The sequence below is a fragment of the Aspergillus fijiensis genome, assembly GCF_003184825.1.
Source record: "Aspergillus fijiensis CBS 313.89 unplaced genomic scaffold BO72scaffold_12, whole genome shotgun sequence".
In the NCBI taxonomy this organism is placed as follows: Eukaryota; Fungi; Ascomycota; class Eurotiomycetes; order Eurotiales; family Aspergillaceae; genus Aspergillus; species Aspergillus fijiensis.
Genome location: NW_024468988.1, coordinates 250,897 through 260,906, shown reverse-complemented (window position 1 = coordinate 260,906; position 10,010 = coordinate 250,897). Strand labels below are relative to the sequence as shown.

Here is a 10,010-nt window from a genome sequence, read left to right as displayed (position 1 = left end):
CCCCAAATAGTGGCGCCATCAATAATCTTCCCTTCCTGTGATTCGGGATCTCCACCGGGCGCTCCCCCCCCCCCAAGGAAGAGAGGGAAAAACAAAACAAAACAAAACAACAAGAAAAAACATCATACAACCAGCTCCAGCATTCGAGTAAACATCCATCGGACCAGAAGTTCTGATTTGTATAGGCCGGAGTAACTGAATAGACTCTCGGATCTGGGCATTCCCCATCGGTGCAGGTTACTGGACTTTACGGAGTCGATATGCACACCAAGATCTCCGCCGCAGGATCTTCCTGCGCTGCTGCGCTGCTGCAGCCTCCGAGAGAGGGGGTCCCACAGTTGCTTGCTGTGCTGGCACTAAGTTACCTGCTCAACCATTGGGGAACAAGCTGACTACAGTAACTATAACTTACTTACTCATTCCTACACTACACTGCAGTAAATTATTTATGTACAGTACAGTACATCCAAGTGCAGCACATGAACCGGTGGGAAAAAAAGCTTTCATTCCAAAATCAATCCCATTGTTTAGCCACTCAAAAGGACCTCACTCACACAACAACCTGAACCCTGGAGGCTTGTCTCGTCTCTCAATTTCTCGTATCCCTCATTCTCATCTTCCCCTATCCCACACTGCGGAGTCGAGTCCATCTACCGTCTCCATCACCATGATGCCCCTCCCCCTTATTGCCGAAATATTGGGGGGATCTGTTCTTTTTATAACCCGTCAAATTCTCGTATCCCTTTTCTCCCTCCCCTGATTGTGAGGCGATTGCAGTACACTGAAAAAGAAAACCTTTTCCCCCTTTCTCCATCCTCGTTTCCACTATTCTCAAGAACAGGCCCGGCGGTGGAGAGGAGAGGAAGGGAGGGTCGGGAGCGGAACCCACGGAAAGCGTCGAGGGGTTTGGTGCCCTGCCCTGCCATGCCCTGCCCTGGCCCTAGGCGAACGGGCGGGCACCGGGCTGGCTATGGAGGGGCTGCTCCATCCGGGCAACTGTCGCATGACAACGCCGCGATTGTTGGTTTGATTTCGCTATACCTAGGTAGATAAGACAGGCAACAGATAAGAGAGGCAGTTGAGCATGGCCATACCCGAACTCTAGGCAGAGAACTCGGGAAGATCTTTGGACTACTTGGACTCGGTGGTCTGTTGACCGGTTCGGGGTTGCATGCATGCATCTCTGCCAGAGAGGTAGATGTGTGTTTCGATGGGCCGGATCCGCGAACGTCGATGTTTATGTGGGTGAATAAGAAGAGTGTACTGGACTGGACTGGACTGCACAGATTGCGATGGGTTGCTGGACAGTTCCTGAACACGAACACGACTTAAGAAAATCTTGTCGATGGCATCAGCTGTTCAAAGAATGGAGTGGGTGGCGATGCATCGACTCGAAAATGAAATACATTTTCCAGGAGGATGCTGGCCAATGACGCCGAAGAATAAGGTGTCATTGCGAGGAGGTCGGATATGCCTCTCGATCTCTAGAAACGAGAACATTCGGTAGATTGGACAGTACCTAAAAGCCTATATAGCAACTTGGACCCTCAATGCATCCAGACACCTAAGTAGCTCCCACTGAAAGCTCCCCGTCAAGGACGCCGATTCCGCTCTCGCCATAACCAGATTACCAAGGAGACACACTCAAGAAAGAAAGAGAAGCAGCAGCAGCGGTCTTCAAACTCGTGAAAACCCGGGAAACGCCCATCATGCATGCTATCCTGCAGCAGCAAACATCGCCATGAGCATTTCGAGAAGCTCCAGCACAAGAATCAACTCCTAAGAAATCTCCAGATCCTCAAACTCGACCACCAATCCATCCACCGCCCCCGTCCCCTCCGACCCATCCCCATTCATCATCTCCCACATCGTCGCACTGCGCGACAGCCGGTTCGGGCGACTGGCGTACACGCCCACGTGCACGAACTTGTCCTCGACCCCGTAGAAGAACCAGGTCACTTCCCGCAGCTTGCGCCACATCCCACTGGGCAGCGCACCCGACGTCATCATCGCATACGGCGCCGCGACGGCGGGCACCTGGTACCAGATCCAGAGGGCGTGGCCGACTCGCTCCAGCTTGATCCGCAGCGAGTGCACCATCGCAGGGCCGTGTTCCGGATAGGATAACGGCGAGGCGCACCAGTCCGCGCCGTCGACCGTGGCGCTAACACTGGAGACATTCATCGTCCCGGAGCAGAACTCCATGCCGGCTTTGACCCATTTGCCGGGGCTGACATTAGCATGGGGTGTGGCTCCGAGTCGAGCGGCGGCGGCGGCGGGAGACGTTCCCGGTAGCGGTGGTGATAATGGCACATGGTGCATCGGTCCATCCTCTGATGACTGCGGTGCCGCTCCGGCGAAGATCACTAGCCCGCCTTGATCCCATTCCATCTCCCAATCCGCGGTCACGGTCACCTCGGCGACCTCGAACCGGCGTCGGAGTGAGGTGAAGACGATTGGAGCGGTGGCGGTGTCACGGACACCTGGTTTGCGCCAAAGATCCGTGTTGGGTCCCGCAGTAACGGTGAAGTACTCCATGCATCGCGGGAGGGTAAATGCTGATGGGAGATTCAAAGATGTGAACGAAGAGCCATTGGGAGGCATTGTCTCGGTTTCCTGGGGAGCGTGTGATCCGTATAATCTATATCGCAGCAGAACCCCGTGTTTGACCCGCCCGGACGTATGACAAGCACCCTAGATCAACCACCACTTTTGAGGTTCAAACCTTAAGCATTGAACGGTCGTCAGACTAAGGAAATCAATTCCGTCGAGAGAGTAGAAGAAATATCTGAGAGAAAATTGGGAGGATAGAATCGCGGTGAAGGTGTGCCGCTGTGTAGTCGAGGTCCCCTTTCGTTAACCTCCTTGAAGCAAGGGACTCACCACCCCCCCGGTTGGCCACGCCGTGTTCGACCTAAACGTGCCGTCCAATTCCGCTGATCGAGAGCTAATGAGGGAAGAAGGCGTCAGTAGTCGAGAAGCTAGTAGGAAGTCCAAGCCTGGTCCGGGCGGCCAAGAAGGATCTGACAAAAAAAGCAAAATGCCAGAGTCAGGGATAAGACTTTTGGCGAAGTTTGTCTCCTCCAGCACAGTCTAGTAGACCTCAGGCAGGATGAAGGTGTAGGTGACGTTTGATACGTGTCAATCTAGGAGAAACAATGGTAGAAGCCACTGGTGATGTATTGTGTCCTGACGAAAATCGGCGGGTATCTGACAAGAAGCCCGAGGATGAGAACGCCCAGCCGTGGCAATTCCCACCACCAGGGGCCACTGTTTTATATTGCCATGGCTGGGGACAGAGCATGTTGGTTGGCTTTGCCAGAATGAAGGTCTGGCAGAAAGATTGGACAGCAAGTGGCCGAACCACTCTGCTGGAATTGGCGCTCGTGGAGCGTGGAGCGTGGAGCTAAAGGTTCCAAAGAGTTGGTTTGACTGTGCACCATGCGCCGCCAATAGTTTGATGTTTCTCTTCTTTCCTGTGCGCAGGCGTGCTTTCTATTCTTGTCAGTTTATGTCAGTAGCTTTCTCTCAGTCTTGGTCTTCGCTTTCGCCGTCTGGAAGCATCCAGTCTGCGGTCTGGGTTAGCAACGCATCAGTGACCGATGCAGACCAACCAGTTCACGAGTGGCGGGTCACCCTGCAGCCATTGGGAAACAAAAAAGCAACCACCAGACAGCCCTGCCATGATGCGATGCAGGTCTCTGAAGAGTGGACCCCTGGAAAGCTGAGAGTCCAGAACAGCTGAGAGTCCAGTTAGCTGAGCAATAACGACTGGGAGTTGCTGGTCGGACATTGGTGGGCTCGAGGTTGGGGGTGGGTGAAGAAGAGCTGAAGCCGAAGTGGGCGAAGTCAGTATTTAATCCTCGCCAGTTGCCACACCACCCACCGTCGCAGATGACTGCACTTTATCCAGCTGTAGTCCATCCATATTGTTATGATTTCGCTAAAGTGGATTTCAGGTTTCCTCCGAGCTGCGTCTCGGGTCTCGAAAGGATACACACCAGCCGGCCAGCGTGGCGTGGATCTCGTTCCTGTGTCAGCCCAAGCAAACTGCAGGCGAATCCGAGGATTTGCATGTGTTTTCGGGATATTGGTGGTTATTGGCCTTCTTGGGGGCTAAGGCACGATGACCTGGAATATTCTTCGAACTATGACTTGTCACTTGCTAGTGGGATATTAACCCTGCTGTAATTGGATGAGCATTGTTCTGAGTACAAGCACCATTCCACTACTAAAGTTGACGAGTGACTCTATCTTGTGCTTTCATTTGTGAGGAACTTAGTGAGAGGTCTACATGGCCAACGGCATTGCTTCTAAACACTGCTTTAAACCTCTGGACCTCTAGTACGCGGCCAGTTGCCTGCAGAAATATAGAACCATGACACCTTAAACCACTCTTACCAAACCTTCCTCAGTAGTGAACACCCAAGTCAATCATCAGCAGATTATAGTCCGATCCATTTCCTAGAAACTACAATTACCAGAGTCCAACTGAAACCAAACAAATGATCATTTACTCAAAGACATCGAACGCAGCACACCCCCCCAGCAACTGCGCCACACCACCAAGTGGCGTCATAGCCATCCGGCCCCGCGCCACATCTCTCCATCCATCCATCCATCCATCCATCCACCAGCAAGCATCCAACACCTCAACTATTCACCTAATCCCTCATAGAAACCCCCTCAGCTCTACACTCCAACCCCAAACAAACCAATAAACCCCCCCACCCCATCCACCCCAACCGCTAAAAAAAAAACACCAAAATGGTCTGCGCCAAATGCCAAAAGAAACTCAAACAAACCGAACTAGCCACCCCGGGCGTAAAGCGCAAGAGCGAGATGTACTACGGCTCCCCCGCGACCAGCGGTAGCGGCAGCGCCAGCAGCAGTCACGCAGACAAATCGAAACCCACGTTAGGGAACACGGGGATCGGGAAGGTTAGTCGCTGCTCCCCAATCCTTCTAGTACCTGTCACTAACCCGAAAACGCCAGAGTAAACTCCTCAGCTCCAAGGCCAAGAATCCCTACGCGGCGTACTCGTCCTCGTGCGAGATGTGCAAGACCAAGACCGAGCAGGGCCGGAAGTACTGCCAGCGGTGCGCTTATCAGAAGAATTGTTTGTCCCCCCCCCTCCTTTTGTGGTGGTGTGCTTTGCGAGAGGGGTTGTGTTGTGTTTTTTTTATGGGAGTAACATGAGTTACGTTAAGTTACTGACGGGTAGATCTAGCTTGTCCGATGTGTGGAAAGAGTTTGGCCAAGGGGGTGGTGGCTAAGGGGCAGCCGGTTGTGCAGGGGCAGAAGTTTAATTTGAAGTGAATGGTTCTATTTTTGTGGTTTGGTTTGTTGTTTGAGATGTTGGTTTCGTCCGTGTGGGTGTTATGATTTTTCCTTATCATCGGGGGGATTACTAGGTAAATATCTCTCTCGTGAGTGGCATGGCGTTCAGGGGTGCAATTGCAAGAGAAAGGTCAAGGCAGCAGACGGTTGTTTGCACATGATATCCAACAGTTAACTGGAATAAGAACTTTGGTAGTAAAAAAAGCTAGTTATACATGACACACACACGCACACACACATACAAAATATATGCAGATATTCCCGGTTCTAACTGCCACACACACCCCGCAGACCCCCTCAACAATCTAATTCTATCCTAACAGCAGTGGAAACGAAGCAAAAACATCCTCAGGAGGTTTTCGTTTACCGCTCGGCCAACATGTTCTTGATGCTGGCATAGTACTGTGGCCGGACGTACTTGGCGATCTCGTCCTTGGCCAACCACTTGAAATCGGTCAGGTTATCAGCATTGCCAGTCAAGTCGGCCTGGCCGGTGAAGATGCGCGCCTTCATGAAGAAGGTCTTCTCGCCGCGGAGCTCCGAGGAGGGTTTGCGGAGGTTGTAGACGTAGTGGCCGACGGGGTGGTAGCCCACGAACCAGGTGTTCATGTTGACACCCGCCGCCTGGGCGAGGGTACGTTGGGCAGCCTGCAACGATAGGTTAGAGGACGCCGCGTTTTCACAATCACCTATGTTTTAGAGAAGAAAAAAAACATACCTGCTTCATCGTCTCCTCCGGCTCCACCGCCGAGCTGGGCAACTTCCAGTATCCCTCCTTCGACTGCACGAGAAGATACAGCGTCCGCTGCAGGGCCCGGTTCAGACTCTTGTCGTCGCCCTTCTCATCCGCCTCCGTCCACCGGGGGAACGGCCGGGGGATCTCCTCCTTCTTGCTGGTGTCCTGGGAGGTGGCATTGGCGGTGGCCTCGGCGTCCTGGACGAGCATCTCGACCTGGTGGGCCGGGTCGGACTCGACGGCGCCCACGAGCAGCTCGTCGTTCCACGCGTCCTTCGAGTAGGCGTTGTACTTGCCGATGTCGCGGGCGGCGGTCTGGCGCTCGCGGATCTTGCGCTTCCAGTCCTCGTCGGCGGGCGTGCCGCGCTTGAAGTAGAAGTACTTGGTGAAGGGGAGCGTCAGCCGCTCGTTCAGGCGGCGCTGGTAGAAGAAGTACGCCTTCTCGAAATCGGTCAGGTCGCGGGTGATCTGGGGCTGCCGGGACAGCAGTACGCCGGCTTTGATGGTGTGGGTGGGCTTCACGACGGGGAAGGCCGAGCTGGGCGGCGCCGTCGTGGTCTCGGGGGTGCCCTGCGTCGTCGCAGCAGAGGCATATTGTCGGCGGACGATGGTCTCTTGACAGCTTCTGCACACTCTAGAGTCGGAGGCGGAAGGCCCTGTTGTTTGGGAGAGATAGAAAACAGTTTAGCTGTCCGTCGTCCGATTGCAAAGCAAAATGGGGAAAGACAGAAAATTAAGATTCACTCACGCAGAAGCGACGCTATGCGCCTGGCACCATTGGACCCGGAAGACATCTCTCCAAAGGGCTATGTGAAATGTTTGGGGGGGGTGTGATTGTCAATATACTCTCCCTCCCGGACGCCGATACTGGACGAGAAAAGTTGGCGGCGCGGCGGTCACCTGCTTCTCTCTCTCTCTCTCTCTCTCTCTGTCTGTCTGTCGGCGGCACTCCAGCCGGAACAATTCTAGTCCCGTCCCAAGGCTAGCATTGCACGTGACCAGGCCCTTTATAATCCGTCCCCACCAAATCCGTTCCCTCTTTTTTCTTTTCTTTCTCCTCACGGCACCATTTCCTTATCGTCACTGTTCTAGTTTTTCCACGACCAGTCGATCATTTTTCCGGTGCTCAGAGTGAGTACTTTGCGGCCATTTTTCGCTAGCGGTACCTTCTTGAACCAAGGTGTACTGTTAGATAGACGCTGCATACATTCCCCGCCATTACTCAGTTTAGTTACGCTGGGCAATTGGGATACTCGGGCTAGTAGCAACTTGTAGTAAATGTAAATCACAGGCTCATCGCTACATTACTTCATGCCGGAGTCTATGGGATTGCTATTTCTGGTGGTCTCGATCCGCTTCAACCAAAGTGGCACACCCTCTCTTGCGTCCCAAAGACACGCAACTTGTTTCCGTAGGTGCTCCAGAACTTGGCGTCTAGTCGAGGGATCAGCCGTCCACGGTTAGCTCTATCTTGGATTGCTATCGAGTTACTGGGTCTCAGCGCCATCCCAGACGCTCCTGGCGACCCGGCGCTGACACTGAGAGCCGCGCTCTTGCTGGCCTCCTCAGCCTCGCCCGTGCGGAGATTCATATAATTATTGATCGTGTGCTCAACGAGCTGCTCGTGCGACTCAGCCGACGCAGGCCGACCAGACTTTGGAGTTAATCCTGTCCCCTGTGTGTTCTTGCTTCTGTCTCGATTCTGTTGTTGGATAGGCAGGCTCAGCCTCTGGCCCTGCCCAAACTCAGTTTTGTATGCGCCCCTGTCTGGAGTCTGTATCTGTGTAATCGGTTGACCCTGCCAGATAAGCTCCTGGGCTGGCGGTGTAGGTTCATCGTCTGCGCCCCGGTCCCGAAGCTGTGCAGAGAGCTTGATGAAGACTTCGGCGGTGAGCAAACTGTCATAGCCCGCCTCATGGTTGATGCCTTGAGCTTCGTATTTTGTATGCCGAGAAGCAAGCTCTAGCAGAAGCAGGTACGTTAGTCTCATCTAGATGGCGGACCTGGTAAAGGCCACTTACTGGTCTTCGGGTAAGGGTTGGGAGCCAGCTTGTTGTGAATATCTTGCAAGGAAGACGTAGGGTTGATGGAACCGCAATCATGGGTAGCCATATATTTTGTATCCATCAGAACAGGAAACATCTCATGAGTCATCGATTGAAACTCCTCGACACGATCCGGCAGAGGCCCGAAGAAGCATCGGCAGAAGTATATCAGGTCGGTGAAAAGATTGTGGCCCACGAGCACTGGTCGAGTGGCTCGCAGGCCTTGCTTGATTTGATCTGAATTCAGCTGGGGCCTTGGCCCTTGCAAGCCTGCCCAGCGGTTGCTGAAGTAGTCCTGCGGGAGATTGGTGAGATCACCACCAGCCAGAGCCTCGGCGACCCATCTGAACCCCGTCTGTTCCCAAGCTCTCTTCTGCGTAGACTCGATTTTCTGCGCAAGGACGGCTTGTTCCCGCTTCTCGTCGCGGTCTATGATTTGCAGGAACCCGGCCGGCCGTCCGAAAGCTTTCAGCAACGGGTACTCCACCTCTATAAGTTGATATATGAGTCTCTTTTGGAATCTATTAAGCTCCACCGGCATGAGACCAGGCTTTTCGACTGCACCGGGACGACTGGCTGGTGGAATGTTGAGGTAGTTACCACGGGCCTGCCGGAAATCAGACGAGCATCACAGAGTAGAGGAGAGGGGACATACTGTACCAAGCGCAAGCCACTCATCCACAAGACGTCGCACTTCTTGGAGAAAGGCAATTGATTCAGACTCGGTTTCATCAACACCTATTGTGGTCGTCGCTTCCGGACGTTTGAACCTTTCAGTGACCCTGGCAACGGCCTTGATCTCTTCGTCTCGAGATAAGTAACCCACGCCATTTCTGAAGAGCGAGTCCATGCTAAACCTGTGGGTCAAGAGAAACGAAACAGCTAGAATGGAAGAGCAGATTAGTAACCAGAGACAGCGGGCTTTGCGACAAGCGTACCGCTGCTTTGAAAGGACCAGTGCCTTTCGATTCCGAGCCTGTCGTCAATGATCGGGCTCAAATACAGGTTATACGGCCGCAGGGTGTAGATACCTTCGCCTTCCAGTTAGCGCCTTTGTTCGGGAAGCAAATCGATGGAGGACTCCCAACCTTCCTTCGGGTCTTCATGACAGATGGTCAAGCCGACCTGCAGAATCTGGAAGTGGTCGGCAGATGTCTTGACCTCTTCGTACCGCTCCTGAAGCGTGCTCCTCCGGCTCGTGCCTCCATCGAGAGATTTTGCTATTCCTGAGAACTCGAAGTCCAGGGCTACAAAACAGCAGGTTGACAACTCGTCTAGGAGCATAGGGAGAGTTAGCCCAAAGTTCTGAGCGGTGATATCCATGCTTTCTATTTATGCGTAGTAGACGGTTGAGGGATGACAATAATAATAAGAGTAATGATGATAGTAGATTGCCTTCAGAGAATGAGACTAAATGGGGTCTAGATTGAGCGAGGTTGAAATATACCACCCACAGACTTCGGTGTGGGCAGGAACTGAGGCCAATGTTTTGCTTATCAGGCGAAACCAGGGGTAGGAAGAAAGGACTCAAGGAACGAAGATGATCTGGATGGTCTGGAAGGGTCATTAGAGATTCCTCTGATTTGACGATATCATCTCGTTGTGATTGTTGTTTCAAACGCGGTGGTCACTGATCTAATTTGTCCGCTCCGTTAAACATGAAAATGATTGATGGGTATTATTAGCGACCCACAGTCGATGCTTGGAGGCGGAGGAATGCATGAAGCATGGAAGCATGAAGCCGTCACCAGACAGAATAACCGTTAACGCGGGGTGGTAGCCTGAGGCAGCTGTCCCGTGACAGAGCAACAACCCCGGACTGTCGAACAAGCCGAGGTGAAGCTGGAAGCAGCAAGCAGCAAGCAGCAAACGATCGGTCCGTATGGGA

At 53.2% G+C, this 10,010-nt stretch overlaps 3 protein-coding genes across 3 annotated transcripts; 1 reads left to right on the top strand and 2 right to left on the bottom strand.

Annotated features, from left to right (window-relative positions):
* Positions 1-1,779: 1,779 nt before the first annotated feature.
* On the bottom strand, positions 1,780-2,604 carry BO72DRAFT_373018 (uncharacterized protein; the record flags this gene model as incomplete). The annotated part of the gene is made up of 2 exons (XM_040941063.1): positions 1,780-2,230; positions 2,285-2,604. 2 exons carry the CDS (start codon positions 2,602-2,604, stop codon positions 1,780-1,782), a joined length of 771 nt encoding a protein of 256 aa, XP_040803647.1.
* Positions 2,605-4,627: 2,023 nt separating this feature from the next.
* BO72DRAFT_424428 (cysteine-rich PDZ-binding protein) lies at positions 4,628-5,598 on the top strand. Its single transcript, XM_040942874.1, has 3 exons — positions 4,628-4,941; positions 4,997-5,120; positions 5,232-5,598. Exons 1-3 carry the CDS (start codon positions 4,768-4,770, stop codon positions 5,318-5,320), a joined length of 387 nt encoding a protein of 128 aa, XP_040803646.1. The 5' UTR covers positions 4,628-4,767; the 3' UTR covers positions 5,321-5,598.
* On the bottom strand, positions 5,335-9,840 carry BO72DRAFT_475848 (CAF1 family ribonuclease). The gene is made up of 7 exons (XM_040947356.1): positions 9,211-9,840; positions 9,061-9,153; positions 8,778-9,004; positions 8,099-8,729; positions 7,440-8,039; positions 6,060-6,733; positions 5,335-5,989 (listed from the first exon to the last, which is right to left on the bottom strand). The coding sequence occupies exons 1-7, from the start codon at positions 9,443-9,445 to the stop codon at positions 5,705-5,707; spliced, it is 2,745 nt and encodes a 914-aa protein (XP_040803645.1). The 5' UTR covers positions 9,446-9,840; the 3' UTR covers positions 5,335-5,704.
* Positions 9,841-10,010: the final 170 nt, after the last annotated feature.

What these genes read in the sequence shown, in the direction of transcription:
- BO72DRAFT_475848 (XM_040947356.1), bottom strand. Translation starts at nt 9,445, where the DNA reads ATGGATATCACCGCTCAGAACTTTGGGCTAACTCTCCCTATGCTCCTA. An exon ending in TCATGAAGACCCGAAGGAAG is followed by an intron (nt 9,154 to 9,210) that starts GTTGGGAGTCCT and finishes TGGAAGGCGAAG; the next exon opens with GTATCTACACCCTGCGGCCG. An exon ending in CGGAGGAGACGATGAAGCAG is followed by an intron (nt 5,990 to 6,059) that starts GTATGTTTTTTT and finishes CTATCGTTGCAG; the next exon opens with GCTGCCCAACGTACCCTCGC.
- BO72DRAFT_424428 (XM_040942874.1), top strand. Translation starts at nt 4,768, where the DNA reads ATGGTCTGCGCCAAATGCCAAAAGAAACTCAAACAAACCGAACTAGCC. An exon ending in GGAACACGGGGATCGGGAAG is followed by an intron (nt 4,942 to 4,996) that starts GTTAGTCGCTGC and finishes CGAAAACGCCAG; the next exon opens with AGTAAACTCCTCAGCTCCAA. An exon ending in GTGCGCTTATCAGAAGAATT is followed by an intron (nt 5,121 to 5,231) that starts GTTTGTCCCCCC and finishes GGGTAGATCTAG; the next exon opens with CTTGTCCGATGTGTGGAAAG.